The sequence below is a fragment of the Mirounga leonina genome, unplaced genomic scaffold (assembly GCF_011800145.1).
Source record: "Mirounga leonina isolate KUSES-001 unplaced genomic scaffold, KU_Mleo_1.0 Mir_357, whole genome shotgun sequence".
NCBI lineage: Eukaryota > Metazoa > Chordata > Mammalia > Carnivora > Phocidae > Mirounga > Mirounga leonina.
Window position 1 is genome coordinate 5,155,975 of NW_023270702.1, and position 27,841 is coordinate 5,183,815.

The window sequence follows — 27,841 nt, forward strand, 5'->3', positions numbered from 1 at the left end:
AAACTAACACTATTAGACTTATATTGTACATCTGATTTGATATCTTTTTTGGGGGGGGCTTACTATTTCATCATAAGCATTTGCCCATGCTATTAGTCTCAAAAAACAGCATTTTTAATGGCTACAAATTTCCTTACTGTAAAGGTCTAGAATAGATTTAATTATTCTTCTCTTACTGAACACTTAGGGTTATTCCCATTTCCCTCTCACTTTTCACCTTGTGAATGGATAGTGTGGTAATATTAGTAAGTAAAAATCTGCGAATGTTTCTATTTCTGTAGGAGAGATTTTTACATTTTTTTTAAGATTTTATTTATTTGATAGAGAGAGAGATAGTGAGAGAGAGCATGAACAGGGGGAAGAGGGAGAAGCAGGCTCCCCGCTGAGCAGAGAACCTGACGTGGGGCTCCATCCCAGGGTCCTGGGATCATGACCTGCGCCGAAGGCAGACACCTAACCAACTGAGCCACACAGGAGCCCCTGAAGGAGAGATTCTTAAAGAGCTATTACTGAATAAAAACAAACAAATAAAAAATTAACATTTTAAAGTCTTTTAGGGGCGCCTGGCTGGCTCAGTCAGTAGAGCATGCAACTCTTGATCTCAGGGTCTTGAGTTCAAGCACCACATTGTGTGTGGAGCTTATGGACAAAAAAAATAAATAAAAAATAATCTTTTAATAGAAACTGCCAGATTGCCTTCAAGCATGGGCAGTTTAGACTCCTCCCCCCAGAACAATAAGAATGCCTATTGAACTGTATTCTCATCTGGGTCATGTTTTAGCAAAATAAATCCAACAGAAAGAACTGGGGAATGTGACTTTGAAAAAAATGAAAACTAGCATTCTTTCTAAAAGCTTGGATATCTTTATTATGTTTGTCTAAATATTTAAGTTCTGCTTCCAATAATGTCATTTGCTTCTTTGTCTAGATTTTCTATGCAGTTCATGCCTTTCAAGCACGAAGTGACCATGAACTCAGCCTTCAGGAATATCAAAGAGTCCACATACTCCGATTTTGTGACCTAAGTGGCAATAAAGAGTGGTGGTTAGCTGAAGCTCAGGGGCAGAAAGGATATGTGCCAGCTAACTACCTTGGCAAGATGACTTATGCTTAAGAAAAGAAGCCCTTGACTTTTGTTTTCTGGCAAGTTATTGACTACCTCATAAAACTTACATTACAAAATGTTGGTCTAGAAGTCAAGAAACCTCCAAACTATATGGAACTGATTCTGTATCAAGTTTTAAGGAAGACTGTGCTTCCTAACAAGATTATTTCAAAATGTATTTTGAAGAATACATGTTGAGGGAAACACTTTGAACAAACAGAAACAGCAAAACAAATAGCTCAAGCTCAAAAAACAGACCGCTCAAGCTCCAACAATCAACTACTTAAAAGTGGAGATCTTTGAAAGGGTAAACGTGTTATCAACATGAAAAGTTGGACCTAAGGATAAGATTTTTTCCATTTACTTTATTACATATTTTGCCTCAAATACGTTTTTTTCTGTTTCTCTTATTCTCTCTTTTGCTTATGTGTGCACATATATATTCACATACATATAATCATATTCATTATATGGTTTATACATATATATGTATATCATATAGATGATATACATATATATGCATAAACCAGGGAGTATACTAAAAACACATAAGAATAGGAATTAACAGCCAACTAGAAGTTTTTGATGTGGAATATCTCTTTAATATAAGTTTTGAATGAAAAAAAACCTGAATAACATAATATCTAACATTTACTGAATGCATACTACATGCCAGAAATTCTTCTAAGTGCTTTATATGTGGTAATTTATTTGATACTCACAACATTATGATGAAACTGTGGCCCAGAGAGGTGAAGTAATTCAGCCGAAGTCACACTGCCAGTAAGTGATTGGGCTGGACTCAAACCTAGGTATGGTTCTGGGGTGCATACTCTTAACCACTATGCTGTACTAACCCTCCAGGAAAGTATACATTTGCTATCAGCAAAGCACCTAGTGATACAAACAATGACCATTTTTCTCTCAGGTCTGTATTTAAGTATTGAGAAGTTTTTCAAAATCAAGGGCTACAAGAACTTGATGATGTTAGTCTAGAGAAAATGAAGTATCTAGGTTTATTATTTTTATTTTTTTGTTTAAACATTTTTTAAAGTATAATTGCTTAAAAATGATCCTGCAGGATCGCTAATGTTACTTGAATGAGGAAATATTTTTGGATCACTCAATCATTTGGATAATGAATGGGGAATGTGTGTTCCATGTACTGAGCCAAGATGTAAATATTTTTAGTTGCTGATTTGTACTTAGACAAGGCAGGCATTAAGGATAACATTTGCTGAAACACAATGTCCTGGGATACTGAGCTTTAATTTGGGAATAGCTCAAAACCGTCCCCTAAGATGTCAGGCATATTTTGCCAAGACATTTTATTGACCTGTAGATGCTTCTTTAAACAGTAAAAAGATTAAATTTGACTTAGTGGTTTCCTTTAAAAACCAAAATAATGTGGACTTACATTGCTCACATAGAACCTGCTAATATGACATGAGATTGTAAGATTTGATTGTTACTTTGAGAGATTTCATCTCTATAATGTATATTCTTACATATATTACTGAGGAATACAAATAACAAAATGAAGAGTGCTTTTCAGATGGCTGTTTAATGTATGTATATGACATGTACAACCCTAGAAATTCATAAGACATCTACATGACAAAAAATTTGCATTTAATAATGTTGTTCCTGAAATATTTAAACTAAAGATGATTTTATAAGGTTCTAATGGGAAGTTGTTTTTGCATAACATTTTCTCGTTTTGAGTTTGGATACCAAAAGAGGATTCTCTTTTTTGGATATACAGGGATTTTTTATGTCTTTTAAAGAGTGCCTTGTACCCAATGATGAAATTCCAGTTTGCTTAGGGTAAAGCAAAAGGAAATCTAAACTTGCAACTTGTGGTAATTATGAATATGCCCAACAAACTAGTGGGGAAATTATATATATATTAAATATAATTTATTTTATATTTAGTATATATTACTATAATTATATATTACTGTAATATACTATATATTATATACTATATATTACTGTATACATGTATATAATACTGTTACATATATAACAGTATATATTTTGTAAATTTAAATTAACCATGACCTAATGCTCCCCGCAAAATGAAAAATTGTATAAGTAGTACATACCTACTTTCCTGGCTGAAATAAGTGACCAGATGTATATGAGAAGCTTCGTCTACTTGTGTGGTCCTAGGATTGATGCTTCCTGTCTGACCTTTTTAGAAACCACACCAGTAAAGTCATAGCTGCAGTTGGCAGCTGAGCAAGTATTGTAATGAAGCCACCTACTGCAGCCCCTCACTATTGTGATGAACATACATTACTATAAAACTATGTTGTTGCCATTTTAAAAATACACCTACATTTCATATGCCACTTAGGCTTTATTTTTTTTTTAAACATTATGCAATACCTTCATTTTCTTAGTATGTTGTTTAAAATCAAGTAATTATAATTTGGAGGTCAGACATTATTTTGTTGGGCCCAGGGGAAATAAAATTCAAAGATAATTAGGATGTTTGTAAGTCTTTAAGAAGTTTAAAAAGATAAAATTATTGGTGACATCATTATAATTAAGACATTAAGAAAAAATTATTTCTTTATATTTTAAAATTTAAATGTTATTGTACAGTATAGAATTCTCTGAAATGAGTATTTTTGCCAAAAATGAAGGAGAAATTTTTGTGGCTGTTTTTCTTTGTAAAACAAATAAACAAGTATATGTACACATTTTATTTAGTATTTATTTTTAAACACAGATGCTCTAACCTAATATTATATATAATACTGTTTGAAAATTATAAAAAATTCAGTAATATAAAATTACCATGGGTACTTAAATCATGTGAAAAAGTCACAAAGCTACTATCTGAACATTCTTTGTATTTTAGAAAAATATTCTTTTAGTATTCATTAGTATAAAATAATTCTATGAAGATTGAGCTGTTCAGAAGAGATATAATATACATTGTTAATCATACAAATGCAGCATTGCATGAAATACTCTAAGTGCTGATATAGTCCATATTTTGCCTAAAATAAAATTTGGACTTTTAGAGATGGCTCATAAGTGCCTGTCACTATTTGTGATGAATAGTTCAGATGATTTACAAATATTAGTGTTTTTATTACTGAAACATGAAATTGAAAACTCTTCACTTTTCCCATAAGCTTCTTAGATTTTTGTCTATTGCAAAACCCTCTCAGAGCCATGTGAATAGAGATGAAATATTTATATTCTAAGATGGCAAGAAAACTACTTTATTGAAATCCTATTTGTCATAACTGGCTTCTTAAGGTACTCAACGTATTCCAATACTTAATACGTCTAGCCCTCACAACATTCAAGCCTAATTAGACATATAAATTTACATTACAGTTGATGAAATAATTAAATTTCATTGACTGGAAGGACACTAGACTTTACATTCTCTGGGGAAATGCTTCAATTTATAGAATGTTACTATTTTTAAAGTCTAACTTTTTCTGTTACCACCCTCTTCCTATACACACTAAATAATATATGTAAAAACTCAGTCATTAAATTATCTGTGATCTACAAAATCATCCAATATAATGCATCTTCACTCCAGGACTACTAGAATTCCAGTTGAGCCTCTGTAGGGCAGCTACTGTTTTCCCCATATTATGCTCTCAATACAGGCAAGATTTGCTTCAGTTTTTTAGGAAAACAAGTCACACTTCAGCATATACTGGAATGAGATGTTCTTGTTCAAAAATCCAGGGGGTGTATTCTTAGTAAAGTTTATCTTACTTTAAAAGAAAACAATACTATGGTATGTAAATGTATTTATGGCTTTTTCTAATTGCTTATATAATTTTTATAATTACTGCAATATAGTTTTTATAAAAGGATACATTTTCTATATAACCTATGATCATCACAATATAATTTATAATCTCAGTTACTAATAAACAGTACTACCACATCCTTGTTAAGCATCAGAATCGGAAACCTAACCTTAGAATATCAGATGCCTTCCATTTTTATCTCATTAATTATCATCTATGTTTTATAGAGGAGGAAACCAAAGATCACATAGCTCATACATGGAGAGACTGGGATTCAAAAGCAGGTCTTCTGACTTTAAGTCAGTGTTCTTTTAGTGTTGGGTTTTTTGTTTTGTTTTGTTTTTTAATCACTAAAATCCAACAGAAAGCACAATATGCAAAAGGTGATACTGGCCAAATTTCTACTAAAGTAGGATTTGAGCTTACAGTCCTAAAAGCCTACCTTGGCTCACCTACTTATCTGTCTATTCATTCATTGGCATCATGTTTATTGAGAGCTGCAGTGGGAATACAATGGTGTGCAAATCAAACAATTCCCTGCCCTCATACAACTTACATTCTATTGGGGGAAAAAAAACCTATGCATAACAAAATAAATGATAAATACTATTAATACTACTTTCATCACATGTTCAGTTAAAAAGCTTTGTAGTTCATGTAAGTATGGAAAAATCAAGGTCTAAGATCTACCTGAAGATAAACTCTAATACAAAAGTACCTGTATAAAATACCAAACTGAATTATATACATTACTAGATGGATGCATACTTTCATATGTACAGATTCCTAAAAAGTCTTCTAACTTCTCTCAAGTACCATAGAAATTAAAAGTTGCTTCTCTTCTCAACTCTGTCCAGGACATATGTTCTAGGATGGGATAAAATTTTCCACTTCAAGTGGCAATGTGCAAATTGTGCGTTACTGCTTTAATTTCTTGTAGGTACTGAGGTCACATGAACTGTTAGTTCTTGAGCTGAGTTTGTATCAGATCATTTTGTCCAGTTTAGTCCAAACTGGCCCTGAACTATAAACAAATAATGATGATTTTATGGGTTGTTTTTGGTCTTTTTGACCCTAAAGGGGATTTGAGGTTCATGCCAAATGATGTTTAATCAACAGAAATCTTTGTTTCTCAAAACAGAAACATCTGTAGGCAGATTTTAATCATGTAAATAGATGTTTACCCCACATGCAAGTAATGGGATTATCTCAATCCTGAATTCTATTTTACTATGAATAATTTAGTGTCATTGTTTAAGAGTAGTTTAAAATAATATCTTTCCTTAGAAAAAGAGCAAGTTTGTTTAAAAAGCTTTATCTTCACAGAAATCTTTTACCAATATATTTTAGAAGATGTTAGAAAAATTTAGGGATTAAAGGAAAGGGTTTGAGATTAGAGGTTTATAAAGATTCAGTAGCACACATCAAAGTTGAAGGAATAAGTTTGCTGCTCATAGTCTAATGAATGTAGGAATTTTTTGGACTTCTAGTTTCTGGATGAAATGAGGTATCTGTGAAGTACAAAATGGCTGTTGCACTTTGCTTGTGAGTACTAAATTGTTTATCTGGTCCAGAAAGCCTCATATCTTCTGTCAGAAACTATATGTAAAACAATGATAGGCTAATTTGTTAATTTACAAATGAGGCTACGACTCAGACCCCTCACATTTTGTTTTAACAATGTACACACACATACTTGGAAACAATTTCAAGATTTAATCATGATATAGGAGCTTCTTTTTTTTTTTTTTTTTTTTTAAGATTTTATTTATTTATTTGAGAGAGAGAGAATGAGAGACAGAGAGCATGAGAGGGAGGAGGGTCAGAGGGAGAAGCAGACTCCCTGCCGAGCGGGGAGCCCAATGCGGGACTCGATCCAGGGACTCCAGGATCATGACCTGAGCCAAAGGCAGTCGCTTAACCAACTGAGCCACCCAGGCGCCCTAGGAGCTTCTTTTATACAAAGTCAACTAAAATTAAAACTGTAACACTTTTGGGCAGTAAAAATAAAGCAGCCCCCGTCCCCTTTTTTTCCCATGGTATAGGAAGAAGCTATCAGTATGTAAACAACTCAGAAATTAATCCATCCACAAAAATTCTTGGAATGGGTATTTTGCTCATGAATTCTTAGGAATGTGGAAAACCAGGATAAATCAAAATTCAACATTTATTAGGTATATTCTATGTGCATTGTTAGACTAGCAATGTGAGGAAAAGTAGGCAATGGGAGAAAAGTACTGTATCATGGGAGTTCATAATCTATTGGAAGACATAGATCCCTAAATAACAGACATGAAGTGATTAAAAAAAAGGTAAAGATATAATACAGAAATATGAGAAATCAATTATATAAAATTCATTTTGAAAATGGGGAGATGAAATATTTGGGGGGAGAGGGAGAATCAATTGAAATGAGGCCAAGGACTAACACGGAATATGAGGAATAGTGGGGAGAATGTAGAAAACTTTATATTGGGTCATTCCTGCCACCTTGTAAGGCACCTTATTCAGTAGGATTAATTCTTGGGGCTTTACTAGAAGATAAACTATTTCTTTTTTTAAAAATTCATGTATGCTACCAGTCTCTTGGGATTCCAGAAGTTCTCATCAAGAATTAATCATTTTAATCATTGTTTTCACATACTATGGAGACTGTTAAAATAAAAATGTTAAACAGACTTACAAGATTCCAATCTTAAAAGATTTCCAAATTTTGGGGCACCTGGGTGGCTCAGTTGTTAAGCGTCTGCCTTCGGCTCAGGTCATGATCCCAGGGTCCTGGGATCAAGCCCCGCATTGGGCTCCCTGCTCCGCGGGAAGCCTGTTCTCCCTCTCCCACTCCCCCTGCTTGTGTTCCCTCTCTTACTGTGTCTCTCTCTGTCAAATAAATAAATAAAATCTTAAAAAAAAAAAAAATCTCCAAATTTTGCTTAAAAACATTTAGCATTTTAAGGTAAGAAAAATAGAAATTCCATTGTGAAGATTTTTATTAAATTATAGTATATGACAGTTTATGTCCTAAATAATAAAATTTTAGGGTAATGTGATATAAAAACCTACTTGGCCACATTACTTCTTGAGTTTCTTCTGGGCAGCTTTCTTCTTGACCATCTGTAATCGCTTCATGGCATTGAGCTGTGATTCTTGTGAAGTTGGACCTTTCAGGGATGCTGACGTAGAGCTGCTTGATTCTGAAGTGGTTTTGCTAGTGGTACTTCCACTAGGCCCTGATGTCCCACTATTTCCATTCCCACTGAGCTGGCTGGTGTTTCCTGGAACTAAACTACTTGGACTAGGAAGACCCACTTTGCTAACATTGTCACAACTAACAGAGCGACTAAGGCCAGTTTTGCCCAAAGTTAGAGGTGGAGGTGGTTTCAATGGTACAGCGGGTGCAGTGCTGTTACTGGAACCTATTTTGGAACCTATTCCACCTTTAGATGATGTTGCCAGACCGGTTAAGCCCACAGGCTTCTGGTTAGTTGATGAGGTAGCAGGTTTCCCACTGTTGTTTTGGGTTGTTGAACTCAATTTTGCTGTTGATGGACCAGCAGAGGAAGTTTTAGCTGCAAAAGCTGCCCATCCAGTTAGGCCACTAGTTACTGAAGAGGAAACACTGGTACTAGAAGAATTTCCTGAAATAGCTGTGGAGGTCTAAAAAAAAAAATAGGATAAATATTGCTTCAGAGCCAAATGTAATTAACAATATAATATCTTAAATATATAACAAGTTGAATTGGACTTTTTATACAAAAGTAATGACTTGGGAAATTTAAATCATACCACTAAAATTAAGTTCTTATGAAACTGATCTGAAAAAACACAAATAATAACACTTATCCATAGCTAATGGATGCTATCACTTCCAAAGCAGAAATTCTGGAATGTCATATTCTTGTTCTAATGATTCCAAAAAAGAAATGTATGAAATTCCTTTTTGGGAATTGCTTTTAGATTCAGTTACAAGCTCTCTCAGAAAATCAGATTTAATGCTTTAACTTGTTATTCAACCAAAAAAGGTATTATCTAGTTCAATAAAGCACCTAATTCTTTACACCTTGCTCCAAATGGCTTGTCGATCATTTCAAAAATAGAATCCGCTCTTAATGGACAAAAATGCTTGTACCCAGGACATTTAGAAGATGTCTGAGATAAACAGATTCATGTGATAATTATTTATTGAGTGAATGAATATGTCAGATTCTCAATCCATTTTTTAAAAAAATTTTGAGCAAATAGCTCCTGCAGTGCAAAATATATACAGATGTGCAATGTTAACTATTTGGAATTGTACAGCTCTGGTGATATATTAAAAAGGTTTTGTAACTTTATTTTCACAATTTGTTTAAGGTTTCTATTAAACTATCATACAAGAGATCCCTGCTTCTGTATAAAGTATTTTATCAATTGCCTCATAAGCTGCACAGTGACATTTTAAGTAGGCCTAACTCACTCCCAGAGGAATTTCTTAAAGATATAACACCTTAGTTTTTCTAATTAACTTCCTTGGCCAGTCAAAAGCAACAGTGATATCAATGTCATTATACAAATAAATATTGCTTTTATTCACATGAGAACAAATTTTTTTCACCTTCACATTAGGCAAAATTATGTTTTGTTCAAATTAATTATAAATTTAACTTCTCACCAGCACTCTTTCTACCTTTATATTCTTAAGATTCACAAAAGTGTTAAATTTACATAGAGGTAAAAGATTAAATCTTACAAATAGTATTTTACTTAAAAATACAGTAATTACCATGTCTAAAATACATGCAGTTGTACTTCAGACCTGAACTCTGGGAGAGTTGGTAAAAACACAAAGTAGCCTTCAATACTGTTGGCATGTAAAAATTTTTAAAATTTATTTATTTTTAAAATATTTTATTTATTTATTTGAGAGAGCAAGAGTGAGAAAGATCACAGAGGGAAAGGAAGAGGGAGAAGCAGACTTGCCGCTGAGCAGAGAGCCTGATGTGGGGCTCGATCCCAGAACCCTGAGATCATGACCTGAGCCGAAGGCAGACACTTAACCAACTGAGCCACTCAGGCGCCCCTATTTATTTATTTTAGAGAGAGAGAGAGGAGAGAGAGAGAAAGAGGGAGAGGGGCAGAGGGAGAGGGAGAAACCTCAAGCAGACTCCCTGATGAGTGCAGAGCCCAATGAAGGCTTGATCTCAGGACCCTGAGATCATGACCTGAGCTGAAATCAAGAGTCTGCCACTTAACCAACTGAGCCACTCAGGTGCCCCTGCATATAAACATTTTTAACCAATGTGAAAATTAATCAGAATAGAGTGCTGAGATATTTATTTCATAAAAGGAAAAGTCCAGATTTTTGCTCACATACTCTGAAAATTAGAATTTTTTTTTTTTTTTTTTTTACAGTAACATCATCCAGTAACTCTCTCATAAGGTTATTCAGAGAAGATAAACCACACATAAGTTATAAATTCCTAGAGGAATGCACACAGGTAATGAGAAAAAGTTAAATGAAGCAAAAAGGACAGAAGTGTAGTAAAACTTTTAATTTTCAGTTATGAAAGATCTAATTTTTTTCCTTTTCTATTAAACATAAAACTGTCTGCCATATGGCTAAATGATCTTTCAACAAACTTTACAAAAGAAAACCCATCTGAAGGAAGTAAAAAGACCAACACTTAAGAAGTACAAACAGAAAGCAAGTTCTCTGTGTATAGCATTTTAGTTTAATGGCTTGCTATTACTGGTATTGCTTTTCAACAGAATGACAGATGGTTTATAATGCTATTAGGACACGAAAAAGTAAAATAACACAAACAATGGAGACCAAGTGATTTCTTAGTATTTCAGTATAGATAATAAATTTCTCAGCTATTTCTCAATTTTTAACTATTAATATTTTCTTGCCCATTATCCTAGTTAGAAAGCCATTTGCTTTTTAATATGTGAAAGGAAACAAATTTTTTCCATAGTAAAAATGTGTTCACTTTCATCATAAAAACATCAAAATTTCTAAATCAGAATAAACATGACAGCCAAGGCCTTAACTTAGTTTCCATAAAATGATTTCATGTTGGATTTCTTAAAATTAAACTTTAGTAGTAACAAGTTGGTATAATAATCTACTTAAAAGAGATTTAAGTATAAAATACAGCAACTCTAATTACTTTGAATAAATTATTCTCCCTCTATTCCAAATTGCTAAGTTTTTATATGGCAAATATGGATATCCTTTGGATATTAACTCTTCCCTGGCAAATTAAGTTTAAAAATGATCTGCGAATAAAATTATCAGTATCTTTCTCAGAGTACTTTACATTCACAATCTTTTTTTTTTTTTTTTTAGATTTATTTATTTGAGAGAGAGTGAGACAGAGAGAGCAGGGGAGGTGGAGGGAGGGGGAGAGCGAAAATCTAGATCAGACTCCTTGTTGAACACAGAGTCCGGTGCAGGACTCATTCCCACAACCCTGAGATCAGGACCTGAACCGAAATCAAGAGTTGGATGCTTAACCAACTGGGCCACCCAAGCACTCCTTTACATTCATATTCTTTATCATCACAGCAAGGTTCTTCAACTTTGCTACTTATAGTCACTAGGACAGGGTAATATCTAGAATTTTCTAGGATCAACCTTTGAGAATTTGGGGCTAATATTTTTTCTACCATCTTTAGTACTCTGTTTAAAACTGGAATGTGTAACTCAGTAAAAATATTGTTTTTGTTATAAAATTAGGTTAGAAAAATATTTTATTCCATGATATCAAAATGCCAGATATTAATAATAATGTAGTGTGATTTCAAGGATGCAAAACTAAGAATGAGAAAGGTGACACTTTCACTAGATAATCTGGTCCTTTTGTATAAGAAGTAGGTACCATGAAAGTTCATGATAATGAAGGAAAAAAGACAAAAGAAGAAAACTTCTTCAATAGCCAATAAGCAGAGAGAAAAAAATGCTACAAGGTCAATCAGCACAAGTTATGTGAGAAGCAAAATTGCTGCTACTAAGGGCAGAGTTACTTAGAATTTAAACAAAATTCCCGATTGGAGGCAAGTGTCTGACTACATAGAAATGGTAAAGAATACCACCCTGGAATGCTTACAGAGAATCTTTTCTAACTGTGACAAAAAGAGAAATAACAGAGTTAGATATTAAATAATTATATAAATGTTCCCTTTCTATCTAATGGAATAGTAATGCAGTCTTTTTCCAACATATGGACATTTAGCATATAGAGTTCCTCATCAATATTTTTTTCAAGTAAGTATTTTTGAGTCAACTAAATTAAAATCCAATCTTAGATAAAAATGGAATGTACTGTACCTTGACCTCTGTTCTCTTAAATGCTTGAAAAGCTGTCTCTTGTTTGAGTTTAGTTTCTGGTTTCTTAACCAATGGATCTTTGACAGCTGGAGCTACAGACACAACTGTGGGGGCTGGTTTCTGAGGTGGTTTCTGAGTTTTTTGAGCCTGTAAAAATCAGTGAATTAAATTAGATACAAAATCTTAAATGAATGCACAACAAAAGACAATAAAAATCTGTCACGGACTACTCGTCGAACTGAAATACAGTTGAACATTTAAAAAATATTGTGGTGACACTGAAAATATAGATTCTTGACCAAATTATTTTTATCATCATCCTATGAATGGTTTTACAGATTTTATTCATTTCTAAACAGTAAAGATAATATTAAGCTTTAGAAATCATGCAGATTAGGTTGATTAAATACATTTTAACAAGACAAACCAAACTGTTTCTTTTAAAAAAGGAAAATCACAAATTATTTGCAACCAGTTAGCTTTACTTGTACTGAGTGCATTTATTTATTATAGTTGGTCCAAGACTTAGGAGTTTTCTTCTTGATGTTCAGGTACAAATCCCTAAGTAACTGAGGGTGAGTTAAAAGGTAGTTCAGATCAATTATATGATTTCAAATACCAAACATGGATAAAAACTATTGGTGACAAATGGTGTATCCTTTTGAGGTTTTCCACACTGCAGAAGTAGGCATGCTAAACTCTTCGAGAAAGTCCACAAATACAATTTTCTATGTTATTAAAGAGGAATCTGTATCCAGTTCCTTTATAAGCATTTTTCAGTTTTATTTTGACCAATAATTGAGTTTTTTCCTTTATTTTGTAACTTTGTATTCTCTTCTGAACTCTAATCATTTTTCAGATTATTAGTGTTTTCCAGGTAAATAAGCATAACTACATAAACAGTATAGTGCAGTGTCTGAAAGCACAGTTTTTAGAGTCAAACAGATATAGGATTAAAACCCAGCTCAACTACTTCCTTAGCTATGTTACCACAGGTAAAATATGTAAATCTCTAAAATCATCATTCTCTTCATCTGCAATATGGGGATAAGACCACCTGTTTCTAAGGTGGGTTATGAGGATGAATTATGATTACACAAATGTCTAGTATAGTGTCTGGCACATGTTGAGTGCAGACAGTAAGTTTTTATTTATTCAACACCATCATTTATATAGGATAAGAAAACTGAATCTGGAAGAACCCATACATATTGGATGGGGAAAGATGCTCCCAGCCAGTCCATTGTCTTTGACAATCCTAATAAGACCATGCAGGACTTTATCAGGAAATTTATTAATAATCTGTTCCCATTTCTGGAAATTTCAATGCAGTCTTTTTGTCTGGACTTTCTTGTGCAATCCTCTTGTGCTACGGTTTGCTGTACTATATAATTTTGGTCCTTAAGTTTCAATTCAACCCATTTTTTGTATTACATTTTTTCCATATGAAAGTATACCTACTTTCAAACATCACTTACAAAGAAACATTCAGACCAAGAATATTATTAAGGATGCTAGAACACTTACCTGTGGTAAAATATCTCTTACCAGCAGGAAAGGAGGACCATCTTATCCTCTACTGCAAAACCATGTTATGAGAATGCAGCCCTCAGAGTAAATCAGAAATACATGGTTCCATAACCACGGCTTTCAATCACACACTTCCTTCAACCCACATCTACTATTTCAGAGGTTAGACTCTGAAGACTGGCTTAACTTACACGGCATCAGCAGATGAAGATTCCTTACAACAAAGCCAAGAAAGGGCCTTTGGATCTTCTTCTGCTTCTTCTACATCACCTAGCCATCTTATGAGTGGAGTAAGAAATACCCAGAACCCTTGGTCCTTTGCTGGTAATACTAGTTTTGGGATTTGGATATTATTACTGACTTGGTTCTGCCCAACAAAGGTATATAATTTTTCATTGGGTGACTACATTGCAGAATGTATGAAATCTCCCACTCAAGGCAATAATTGCCAGTATGACAGCAATCAAAAATACCACATATTTCTAAACGCTCCTGAGTAGGTATGTTATTACTTTAGATTGAAAACCACTGCAATAAGTCATAGGAGTCTCTGACTTAGTGCTGGGGCAAAACCCATTACCTGGTAAAGAGAACATTATAGAACTGAAGAATGATCTTGGAGCCTGCCACACTACCAAATTCTTAACTAGGTCTTCCTATAATAATGTGTACTGCCGAACCTGCCCTAGTTAGAAAAATCAGTGTGAGGAGAATGGGGATATAAGATGCTATTAATAGTATCTCTGAGATACCTTGGAGCAATAACCAATGCACATATCAGAACTGTACTGAAAACAATCGTAGTTAGAATGACTAAATTTAGTACCCGCACTATTTCCAAACTCCTTTCTCTCATTAAATTTTGTGTTTCTTGGATCCTGATCTTCAGGCTCACTTCAGATCCTGCCTTTTGGTATTCCTCTGAGTCTACTCTTGGTGAATTCTACTCATGTTTTAACATTAGCCATGGCTCTCCGTTCAGTACTTTGACTCTTGGACATACAGATTGAACTTATTGACTATTCTGGTACTAATTCACATTTCCTCCATTTTACACACCTTAAACAGAGAACAACAGAAAGTAGGATGTGTTCTACACAGTCCTGTGCTCTGCTCTGGTGCTATGCCAATGGATGAGACGTGGTCTTACTGATAAATGAATTACACATTTAATTTGTAAAGCAGATAGAAGATATTAGAGATGAAAAAAAGAAAAGCTGAAAAGCAGGACATATGGGAACAAGAAAGTTCACCAAATATCCAAGAAATGATACACTCAGTCTGGCATGGCCAGAGTGTATGGATGTATATGGTGAAGTGGTGGGAGAGACGAATACAAAGATAGACTTGGGTCAAAGAGAGAAGATCCATATATTCCCCTAATGAGTATAACCTCATTAGATAAGTAATGGAGAGCCACTGGGCATATTTAAGCAGATAAAATCAGATAAAAATTTTAGAGGAATAATTCTAATTGTTTTCACTGAAGTGAGTAAGGCACATTGAAAGGAAGCAAGGAGACTTCTTCTTTTTTTTGGTCATTTTTTGGAGCCCAACACGGGGCTTAAACTCACAACCCTGAAATCAAGACCTGAGCTAAGGTCAAGAGTCGGATGTTTAACCTACTGAACCACCTACGTGCCCCAGTAACAAGGAGAATTCTTGAGGGGCTAAAGCAATAACAAGTAGTGGAACAGGGTAGTAAAGGCAAAATGAACAGATGTGAGATATGTATAAGAACTAGCAAATTTGGTAAACAAAGGGATATGGAATTAAGAGAGGCAACAAGGATAATGTTTTCTAGTTCAGGCAACCGGGGGAAAAAACTGAGGGGAGAAGAAAACAATTTTAATTTTAAAGATGTTGAACTTAGAGTTACTGTAAGATATTTGGTCAGCTGCCAAAGTTCATTCTGGAAAGAGGACTAGAACTATAAACATAGATTTGAATGGAGGAGAAAATATTTTGAAGAGAACAGTGCTTACTTTATTGAGACTTACAATAAAATAACAATTAAAAAAATCTTTGAAGATAAACTAAAGAAAGACAGATTACAGTCACAAATTATTTATTTTTATTATTATCAATTCTTAGTGACTACTTCTGTCAATGCCCTGGAATGTACTATATTGCTCACCCATAATCATTTAGTTGAGGTCCTGGGAGACTGGTTTAAACGATAAACTAAATAAAAATCAAACTGAGCAGAAAAAAAATTATACCTTGTCACAGAAATTCCCTGTTACAAACTGAAAATATACACACTATTGAAATTTTACTAATTTTCATAGTAGTAAAAACATTTCCTATTTCTAATTTATCTGATTGAAAAGTAAAATAGGTACCTTGAATTTTTACTTTTAACTACATACTTCTGCCTTTAAAAAAATATATTTGGCCAGAAAAGTCTATGTAGAAATGTATTTGGTTAACAGATGTGAAAACTCTTCTATCAAGAGACCCTAATCTAAGGCAGGGGAGGAAGGAGAGGAGAAGCGAATAAGTCACTAAAGTAAGTAACAATTTCTTGATTAAAGGAAAATGGTGAAGTTTATTTATCTGCTTTTTAAATGAATAAAAGTTACAAAACTATCCAATATAACAAGTGAAAACACATTTCAGTATGATGTTTTAAAGGCAGTTATATTAGCAAGCTGTAAAAAGAGAAAGTACATTGGGAAAATGAGATAAATGTTCACTCGAAGACAATGAGAAGGACAGACTGAGGAATTGAGAAACACAGATGGATGAAAAAAATGATCAACATCACTAGCCATCAGGGAAATACAAATCAAAACCACCATGAGATACCACCTTACACCAGTTAGAATGGCAAAAATTAACAAAACAGGAAACAACAAATGTTGGCGAGGATGTGGAGAAAGGGGAACCCTCTTACACTGTTGGTGGGAATGCAGGCTGGTACAGCCACTCTGGAAAACGGTATGGAGGTTCCTCAAGATGTTAAGAATAGAGCTATCCTACGACTCAGCAATTGCACTAGGTATTTACCCCAAAGATACAGACATAGTGAAAAGAAGAGGCATGTGCACCCTAATGTTCATAGCAACAATGTCCACAATAGCCAAACTGTGGAAGGAGCCAAGATGTCCTTCAACAGATGAATGGATAAAGAAGATGTGGTAAATATACACAATGGAATATTATCCAGCTATCAGAAACGATGAATATCCACCCATTTGCATCGACATGGATGGAACTGGAGGGGATTATATTAAGTGAAGTAAGTCAAGCAGACAAAGACAATTATCATATGGTTTCACTCAAATGTGGAACATAAGCAATAGCACGGAAGACCATAGGGGAATGGAGGGAAATCCAAAAGGGGAGAAATCAGAGAGGGAGATGAACCATGAGAGACTATGGACCCTGAGAAACAATCTGGGTTTTTTTGGGGGGGAGAGGGGGTAACAGGGTCATGGGTATTGAGGAGGGCACATGCTGTGATGAGTACTGGGTGTTATACTTAACTAATGAATCATTGAATACTACATCAAAAACTATGTACTATACAGTGGCTAACTGAACATAATAAAAAAAAATGAGAAACACAGATGGAAAGACAGACATGCATATGCAAATAATGCTTCTGTACATAGTTTGTGAATTTGATGGTTTAAGCCCACTCAGGAATAAACATTTTCAATATGTCCTTACCAGACTCACCAAAGACTAGGGCTTTGTATCTCACCATTTCCCACAGTGTTTTACGGTATTTCTAAATGTTTATAAATACAGTGACATACTAGTAAGAACTATTCATATTTTGTGGGTCTCTAATCCTGTTTATCTATAGTAGAATAAGCTAAAAGCTCAACAGAGAAAAATGAATATAATATGGTCTAGTCTTTAGGCATAGATACATAAATCATACATGTACACTATACATACAAACATTTAAATAATCAGTACACGTAATTTATTTTTTCAATAACTTAAATATTCAAATTTTATTTTGAAAAGTACCTATCAACAAAAAAATGACAGAGACTGTTTAAAATAGAGAAAAAAATGATTCCTACCATTCTTTTCATTTGTCTGGTACATCGAGCACAATACCACACAAGACGAGGGTCATTCACTTCCTTGTCTGTCACCTGGGGCTTATGGCAATCTTGGTGGTAGAGATTATGGCACTCCTGACATTCTACTAATTGATTACCGGATGCCACCGTCATTTGCCTAAGGAAATATACCATTAAAAACTGCACTTATTTGAATGCAACAATTTAAAGCCATTTTAGGGTTGTTTTGATAAGTGTGATATATAAAAGAGGGAAACACCCCAGATAACCAAACAGCAAAATAACAAACTCTAGCATGTAGCCTACACAAGCATTCCACGCTCAAGAATGAATGAATGTAGGGTGCCCTAGTAACTGAATTTGGCTATATTCTCCTAGCCATTTCTCATTATAATTTTTTTCTTTCTCCCAGAAGGGAGTAGACTTTGGTTAGTGCCCCAACAATCTCATAACATTTTCTCTATACTTCTATTAAATTCCTTTATATTTGTTACCTACACATTGTCCTGTCTTCTTCATTAATACATAAGTTCATTAAAGTAAGTTGCCTATATATTTAAATTGACTTATGCATGAAGGTAGAAACAGGACCTAATTATCTAGAGTGTTTAGCATATTACTGTGCAGATAAGAGTGTTCAATAAATATATGTATTATCAACTGAATAGAATGTAGCAAATTGTGTATCAAGAAAAATAAATTCAAAAAGCAATCACCACAGCCTTAGACTATCATAAGTCTCCAAATGGAGGGTTCAAGTTACTAGCTCGCTCTCCACTATTACTTTACCATTTATTTCTTATTTAAAAATTATAAACTTCATGGTAGATAAAGGTTGAAATAAATATATGTGAAAACAATGAAGCTGTAACAAATGATCTTATTCAGAAGTACATTAACTCATTCTCTGTAAGGTTCACAAAAGCTTTCAGTTATTTACTCAGTCTCAATGCACCAGAACCTAACATTTTCATGAAGAAAACAGCAACAAAGATGGTAATCTTTTCTGTTGTGTTAGACAGTACAAGTCATTAACAAAAATATAGCCCCTTGAATCAAGCAGTTTAAAATTCAGTTTTTCTGATTTTTACAATGCATCTTCTAATAAGCAAAATTATCCATGTTTTTATAATTATGTATCCATGATTTAAAACAACGCTCAGAATAACTTATACAATCCATTCATTTTTTTTCCCATTATTTGTAGGAAAAGATGTAAGGGTGTTTAGAAAATTATGTATAACAATCTACTTTATAAGTACTATCAACAATTCAAAGAAAAAAAAGCAACACAGACTTCTTAAAAAGAACAGAAGTAATCTGCTGAACAAATTCTTCTTCACTAAAGAATAAAGCAATAATAGCTTTCCCTCTAGAACCCAGGAATGCAGAAAATGTTACTATGACGTAACAGATTATAGATGCCACAGTGAGGAAGACAAAATATATGATAATTTTTAAGATGGTAAATTGCTATAGGGGCATCTCATAGAGAATAATCTACTTATCTCCTACCCACCTCCAAATTATAAAAACAAAATATTAACATCAAACAACTGGTCTGATTTTTTTTTTCCTTTTGTTTGCTCTTTACAAAAACAAAAGAATCTTTCCAGAGAAAGGTACAACTTACCTACAAACAACACAGGCCAATCCCATCTCCATGGCAAAATCATCAGCACTAGTCTCCTCAAAACTGGAAAGGTCAGTCATAGCTAAATCCTTGCTGGTTTGGACAGTAATGGGAGAGGACCGCGTCTCTGGTTTCTCCAATCTAGGTTTCTTTGGAATATCAACTCCTTCTGTGATGTCTGATTTCATCTATAAAAATAGCAGACAATCAGAAAGTAACATGTCAGAATAAACCTTAAATCATGGAGAGATGGATAAGAAGGATACTTGCAATGACCAAGTCCACTTGACAGGTATTTTGACATAGCTAGGGACAGTTCTAAACACTAAAGATCTGTAGAAGATTTATAATAAGTTCATAATCAATATATTACAAGAAACCAGCAAGGCAGAAATAAAAAAATCAGAACATTTTAGCATGTATCTATCTGTCTTTGTATTCTTTTACCCATTAAAGAATTCTGGTTCAATGCATTTACCTATATGGTCTTTTGTTCCCCTATCAGATACTTTGAAATGAGAAGCCACAGCACTAAAAAGGCTATTTTTATGGCTACTTTTTATCTTAAATATTTTAAATTATAAACTACAATATTTGGTGCACCTGGGTGGCTCAGGTGGTTAAATGTCTGCCTTTGGCTCATGTCATGATCCTGGGTTCTGGGATCAAGCAGACATGGAGCTCCCTGATCAGTGGGGAGTCTACTTCTCCCTCTCATCTCTGCCCCTCCCCCCACTTGTGTTTTCTTTCTCTCTCAAATAAATAAAATCTTAAACTACTGATATTTGAAATATATTGAAAAGAAGTAAATAACAAACCATCTCCCAGTCATCCAGACACTGGCCATATTTGCTTCAAAGCAAATTTTGGCTCCTCTCTTTAAGATATAAATGTTACACACATACCTGTCAGATTTGCAACAATTAAAAAGTCTGATAAGACATGGAGAATTTGCAATTTTTATACTTTATTGGCGAGAGTACAAATTTAGTATATGCACTTCTGATAGTAACTTGGCAATGTCTAGTAATATTGAAGATGTACCTATCCTATTACATCTATTTATAGATATACCTCCTATAGAAACTATCACCGTGTGCACAAATTTACCTTTAAAGCAGCTCACTGAAGCTCCGTTGTAATAGAAAAAAAGGAGAAATAAGCTAATTGCTCATCAGTAGGGGAATGGATAAACTGATTTATTCACTGAATAACTATTATATGGTAGCTGAAAGCAATATTTACATCTTCATGTTATCAACACAGCTGAATTTCAAAAGTACATTTACTGAGAGATGAAAAAGTAATTTGCCAAAAGATATACATGTACAGTATGATACCATTTATACAAACTTAAAAGCACAGAAAATACTATATAGTTGATGAATAGTAAATATTTCCAATATTTAGAAAGAGTATGAAAACATGAGACTAAAATACTCCACCTTGAGGGCAAGAATTACTAAAGATTTTTTAAATGTATTTTTTACTAAGTGCTAAAATCTTAATAATTAACTATGTGCAAAAACCATTCAAAATAGGCAATCCAAGAATTATCTGTAGCTCTGTTAAGGTACACACCATTCTGTAACAAATTTCATGTTTAGTCACTTCCATCTTTATTCTCTCCTGTCTTTTCTTCTCAACAACTGTTCCATCTAGAATATTTAAGTTATGGATTAAAGTTTATACTTAAAATAGTACATCCCCTAGGGTTTAAATATGTATTGATAATGACTTCAGTAAATGGTTAAATAATGTTTCTAAATTTTACTCACTTTTCAAAAAATCAACATCTATAATTATCAAAATATGTTTACTAGTAATTATTATGTACTTTACCTACTATTATGTAAAAGAAGTGAGCACAAAAAGAAACATTGTTCCTGCCTATAAGCATAACTGATTTACTCTTTTTAAAGGCAGATTAAATTAATTCTTACTTTATCAGCTGGTCTCTTTTCAGCTTCCTTCTTTACTTTTTCAGTTGTGAGGGCTTTGCCATTACTATTGCCAGAAGGAAGACTGGATGATGTTTTGGGCTCTTGCTTAACAGAAATAGTTTTTGTGCTTGAAATTTTGGGTGGCTCCACATCCTAAAAGATGAAATAAAAAGATACTTGTAGTTAAATGTTCTAACAAATTGTAAAAAGTAGATCATAAACAATTTTTAGTTGAAAATTAAGAAATGTTTGGACCAATGTAACATCCATTTCTTTAAAAAAGATTTATTGAGAAATAATTGATATACAAACTGTATAAAGTGTAAAATCGGTAATTTTCACATGAAACCATCACTACAATCAATAAAGAACATATCCATCATCCCCCAAAGTTTCCCTGTGGCCCACTATAATTACTCTTAGTGGTATATACCCTAGAGAAACTATGACCCCCACCATCGTCAGGCAACCACTGACCTGCTTTCTGTAACTATAAATTGGTTTACATTTCCTAGAAATTTATAGGAACAAAATCATATGGTATATACTCTTTTTTTCTGTCTTCTTTCACTCAGCCTATTTATTTTGAGATTGACTCAGGTTGCTGAATATATCAACAGTTCATTCCTTATATTGCTGAATAATATTCTATCAAATGGATATACCATTTGTTTATTCATTTATCTATTGGTGGATATTTGTTTATAGTTTGGGGCTATTACAAATAAAGCTATTATGACCATTCATGCACAAATCTTTGTGTGGACATTTACTTCATTTCTCTAGAATTAATGTCTAGGAGTAAAACAGCTGGATCATATGGTGGGTGTATGAAACTACCAAACCATTTTCCAAAGCAGTATACCATTTTACATTTCCACCAGAAGTATATGAGAGTCCCAGCTCCTTAGCATCCTCATCAACATTGGTTTGGCTAATTTTTTTAATTTTAGACATTGTCATAGGTATATAGTGGTATATCACTATGGATTCCATTTCCATTTTCCTAATGTCTAATGATGTTGAACAGTTTTTCAAGTGCTTATCTGCTATACATATATCTTCTTTGGTAAAATGTTCCTTAAAATTTTTTGCCCTTTTTAAAAAACAGAGTTGTTCGTTTTATTACTGAGTCTAAAAAGTTATTCGTAGGTTCTGGATACAAGTCCTTTATCAGATAATTGATTTGCAAATATTTTCAGTCTCCGGGTTGTCTTTTCCTCCTTGTCTTATATTACCACTTTGCTGATATTTATACTTGCTATCCACTGCTAATAGTATAAAAAGTTTACATATATGATAACTCCTTGGAATCACCCTGCAAAAAAGGAGGGCATTTCCTCCCATTCTAAATAAACCAGAATGTCTGAGTGCAGTCTACTTTTTTGTGGTAATACATAAATGTATAAAAATACAAACAGGAATGATATACATTAGCTTCAGAACAGTGGTAACCTCTAAGGAGGAAGAAATGGGGAAGGGATAAAGAACGGGGCTTTAGACTTATTGGTAGCTACACTTGATTTATTGTGCCGACTGTCTAGACCAGGTGTTGGAAAACTGAGGCCTAGAGGCCAAATTTGGCCTTATTTCCTGTTTTTTATAAATAAAGTTACATTAGAACACAGCTATACTCACTCATTTATGTATAACCTGCAGTGCTTTCATGCTACCATGGCAGAATTAGATCATTGTGACAGAGACCATGTGGCCCACAAAACCTAAAACATTTAGTATTTGATACTTTACATAAAGTTTGGTGACCACTCGTGTAGCCCTGGGAAAGTGATAGAAGAAGTGTAGGTAATGCAGATTAAACTTAGAAGTGTATTGTGTCTCTAACATAAAAAAAACAAAAAACATAATCTTGCAGCATTTGAAAACTATTATCTAATTCAGCAAAAGAGTTACAAGTCATTGAAGGATGAGTTAAGTTCTACATTCATTATTTCTTTTTCTTTTCTATAAGCAGACTCCATGTCCAGCATGGAGCCCAAGACAAGGCTTGAACTCACGACCCTGAAATTAAGACCTGAGCTGAGATCAAGAGCTAATCTTGATCAATGCTTAACCGACTGAGCCACCCAGGCACCTCTGAATTCATTACTTCACATTTGACTTACTCAGTGATGTAAATGAAATATCAACTAATTTTTATGTTGATACTACATTTGGAGAGCCAGTTGTTAATGTTTATAAGCATACCACTGCTGGGGCGTCTGGGTGGCTCAGATGGTTAAGCGTCTGCCTTCGGCTTAGGTCATGATCTCAGGATTCTGGGATTGAGCCCCGCATCGGGCTCCCTGCTTGGCACGGAGCCTGCTTCTCCCTCTCCCTCTACTGTTCCCCCTGCTTGTGCTCTCTCGCTCTCTCTGTCAAATAAATAAATAAAATCTTAGGAAAAAAAAAAAAAGATACAAGCATACCACTGCCTCCAGGTGATTCTTACCATCTTAGAAATGGAAATGGACAGCTAAAGGCTACAATTAAGTGAATCCATACTTTTTAAATACCTAACAGAGTATATTCTCTAGGTTGATCAACAGAAGTAACTCCAGTTAGAAATCTAAGGGCAGGAGGCTTTTTAATCAAAACAAATTTTTCATGTATTTTAATAGATGAACTTCCTTCTGTTTTAGAATCTCAAAATACAGTACTGCTTCTTTAGTAATAATAGGTTTTTCCTATTGGGATAGTATCCATATTCAGAGCAGAATAAACTTACTAGTATATTCTGTAGAGTTGTATAATTTGGTCAGTTTGAACTCACTGAACCTACCAGAATGAGGATGGTAGAAGAAACAAGGACACACTGGCCCTACTATTCAAAACACAGCAAAAAGACTTGAGAATATGAGAGTTTGTGCTGAAAGAAGACTGGGGGCAAAATACCAGTTTACTTAAGCACTGGGTTTGGGACTTGGCTACTGAGTCTGGGATTTGGGCCTGTCTTTAGTTTGAGATTGTGGATTAGACTGAGTGAGTGATGTAGTTCTGTCTTCCCTCAGTTTGGTACCTAGGTCTAAAGACCTGGGTGACTTGGAGTTTCAGGGCTCTAGAGTTTTAGAAAGGTTTGAAAGAATGTATCAGGTATTACAGAATATAATAAGAGCTGCCATTCATGAAAAGCCTATTATGTACCAGCTAGATACTACACTAGGTGACTTACATACTTTATCTTTGGTTAATTTTCACAATTTTACAAGGTAATTTTTATTATCCCCATTTTACTACTAAAGAAATAGAGGCTGGCTGAAATGAAGTTACTACACACCCCAGTTTCCTTATTTTTTTATTATTTTTTAAAGATTTTATTTATTTATTGAGAGAGAAAGCACAAGCAGAGGGAGGGACAGAGGGACAAGTGGACTCCCAGCTGAGCCCAGAGAGCCCCGTGTGGGGCTCGATCCCAGGACCCTGAGATCATGACCTGAACCGAAGTCAAACGCTTAATCGACTGAGCCACCCAGGCACAATATACAATGATATTGTAATCAGTTCCTTTATTTTTAAATGAAAATAAACAATACCTATCTCAAAGGATCATTATCACAATTAAAATTAATTATACACACACACCATGCAGAAAAGTACCCTAAACACAATAAATGTTCAGGATATAATATCTACTACCATACAACTAACAAGAGGCAAGCTGGGATTTACAGGTTTGGATCCAAAATGTATATTCTTTTCACATAAAGTTGTTTGGCTGCTTTGTTATTATCAAAGTTGGAGCCACACAGTTCTCATAGTTCATTCACACCTCTTTTTTCCCTTAAATTATCCTTCCCATATTCAATCCACTTCACTGCAAAATCCCTGTCCTTTTACTTCATGATTTTTGGCCCGCAAAACATTAGAGAATAATTACAAATTATGGTTTCATCCAGGAAATTAAAAAATGTTTTGATCATAAAGAATTAGAAATTAAATCATAAATAAGTGGGTTAATCTACACATAAAGTAGTAGAACAGAATATCCCTCCCACCCAGCTAACTTTTCTATGTAACAGTTCTCTGAAAGCATGAAGGAAGAAAAGAACACTAAAGAATATAATTTCTTCATGCCTTAAGGAAAGATTATTATGGCAGGGAGATTGTTTTGAGATGATCTAAGTATTAACACTGTTCTACTACAGGCCTTACAAAACTCCCCCCAAAGCTTTTTATTCACATAGGTACCTTCTGAGATGGACGGTAACTTGAATCAATGCCCCGAGCCAAAGATTCATCAAGTAGTGCCTTTAACTTTTCTGCAGAATCCTTACTTTTTGAATGTAAGAAGCCTAGTGCTTTCAAAAAAATGGGATCAAGTTCCAAATTCACAGTAGCAGCCATTGCAAACACCTGAAGAAAAAAGAAGGGGGGGGGTTCATTTAGAGACAACGAACAGTTATCTATGTTAAAGTTTATCTATTTTGTTCTTTTATTTGCAATAGGTAATACTGTGCCCATGATACAAAATCTGAAATGTGAAAAAGGTTATTAAAGAAAAAAGTAAATTTCTTTGTTATCCCTACCAAATTCTTTTCCCCTGAAGCAAGAACGTTATCAGTTTTGTATGTATCCACATCCATGGTTAAATTTTAAATCCTGCTAAGTTCCTTCCTGCCACAGAGGCCCTTCCTAACTCTGTTTTAAAATATACACTTACAGTTCAATATACAAGAATTTGATCTGTTTAGGTCAGGTTTACTATATATCTTATATATATAATATATCCAAAATTTCTTCTCTCAAACCTTATTTCCACTGCCAAAAAAAAAAAAAGATTTTGGGGGGTGAGGTGTCACAGGAGGGCAATGGTTTAGAGGAAGCATCAAGGAATGAGCTATAAAGGTGCTGCAGCTTTTGGTGCTGCAGCTTTCACCTCAATTACATTTTCTTTTTATCTCCTTAGTCCTCAGCTTCAACCTTTAATGCCTCAGAAAACATACTAATGATAATCTTATTGGATCACATTTAGATTGTGGTATCTCATGCATTAACTTATTTTTATTTTTTATTTTTATTTTTTTAATTTTTTATTGTTATGTTAATGCCCATACATTACATCATTAGTTTTAGATGTAGTGTTCCATGATTCATTGTTTGTGCATAACACCCAGTGCTCCATGCAGAACGTGCCCTCCTCAATACCCATCACCAGGCTAACCCATCCTCCCACGCCCCTCCCCTCTAGAACCCTCAGTTTGTTTCTCAGAGTCCATCATCTCTCATGGTTCGTCTCCCCCTCCTATTTCCCCCCCTTCATTCTTCCCCTCCTGCTATCTTCTTTTTTTTTTCCTTAACATATATTGCATTATTTGTTTCAGAGGTACAGATCTGTGATTCAACAGTCTTGCACAATTCACAGTGCTTACCAGAGCACATAACCTCCCCAGTGTCTATCACCCAGCCACCCAATCCCTCCCACCCCCACAACTCCAGCAACCCTCAGTTTGTTTACTGAGATTAAGAATTCCTCATATCAGTGAGGTCATATGATACATGTCTTTCCCTGTTTGACTTATTTCGCTCAACATAATACCCTCCAGTTCCATCCACGTCATTGCAAATGGCAAGATCCCATTCCTCTTGATGGCTGCATAATATTCCATTGTATATATATACCACTTCTTCTTTATCCATTCATCTGTCGATGGACATCTGGGCTCTTTCCACAGTTTGGCTATTGTGGACATTGCTGCTATAAACATCGGGGTGCACGTACCCTTTCGGATCCCTACTTTTGTATCTTTGGGGTAAATACCCAGTAGTGCAATTGCTGGATCATATGGTAGCTCTATTTTCAACTGTTTGAGGAACCTCCATACTGTTTTCCAGAGTGGCTGCACCAGCTTGCATTCCCACCAACAGTGTAGGAGGGTTCCCCTTTCTCCGCATCCCCGCCAACATCTGTCATTTCCTGACTTGTTAATTTTAGCCATTCTGACTGGTGTGAGGTGGTATCTCATTGAGGTTTTGATTTGGATTTCCCTGATGCCAAGTGATATTGAGCTCTTTTTCATGTGTCGGCCATTTGGATGTCTTCTTTGGAAAAATGTCTGTTCATCTCTTCTGCCCATTTCTTGATTGGATTCTTTGTTCTTGGGTGTTGAGTTTAAGAAGTTCTTTATAGTTTTTGGATACTAGCCCTTTATCTCATATGTCACTTGCAAATATCTTCTCCCATTCTGTCGGTTGTCTTTTGGTTTTGTTGACTGTTTCCTTTGCTTTGCAAAAGCTTTTTATCTTGATGAAGTCCCAATAGTTCATTTTTGCCCTTGCTTCCCTTGCCTTTGGCGATGTTTCTAGGAAGAAGTTGCTTCGGCTGAGGTCGAAGAGGTTGCTGCCTGTGTTCTCCTTTAGGATTTTGATGGACTCCTGTCTCACATTGAGGTCTTTCAACCATTTGGAGTCTATTTTTGTGTGTGGTGTAAGGAAATGGTCCAGTTTCATTCTTCTGCATGTGGCTGTCCAATTTTCCCAACACCAT

General features: G+C 34.5%; 2 protein-coding genes across 8 annotated transcripts in view; one reads left to right on the plus strand and one right to left on the minus strand.

The window, feature by feature from the left end:
* Positions 1 to 1,553, plus strand: part of ARHGEF38 (Rho guanine nucleotide exchange factor 38) — a 130,321-nt gene extending 128,768 nt beyond the window's left edge. Inside the window, exon 15 of the mRNA XM_035030132.1 lies at positions 929 to 1,553. Coding sequence (XP_034886023.1) covers positions 929 to 1,114 — 186 coding nt within the window. The 3' untranslated portion in view covers positions 1,115 to 1,553. The remainder of the gene's footprint in view (positions 1 to 928) is intronic.
* The window catches only part of INTS12 (integrator complex subunit 12), a 60,302-nt gene that overhangs the window by 19,315 nt on the left and 13,146 nt on the right, over positions 1 to 27,841 (minus strand). For 6 of the 7 annotated variants that reach the window (XM_035030227.1, XM_035030226.1, XM_035030225.1 and 3 more), the window contains exons 2-7: positions 25,546 to 25,710; positions 21,361 to 21,513; positions 19,418 to 19,605; positions 17,782 to 17,941; positions 12,209 to 12,355; positions 7,960 to 8,553 (exon numbers count right to left, since the gene is read on the minus strand). In XM_035030227.1, coding sequence (XP_034886118.1) covers positions 7,969 to 8,553; positions 12,209 to 12,355; positions 17,782 to 17,941; positions 19,418 to 19,605; positions 21,361 to 21,513; positions 25,546 to 25,701 — 1,389 coding nt within the window. In that variant the 5' untranslated portion in view covers positions 25,702 to 25,710 and the 3' untranslated portion in view covers positions 7,960 to 7,968. Of the gene's footprint in view, positions 1 to 7,861; positions 8,554 to 12,208; positions 12,356 to 17,781; positions 17,942 to 19,417; positions 19,606 to 21,360; positions 21,514 to 25,545; positions 25,711 to 27,841 lie in introns of those variants that run through there. The other variant, XM_035030229.1, reaches the window with a different exon arrangement.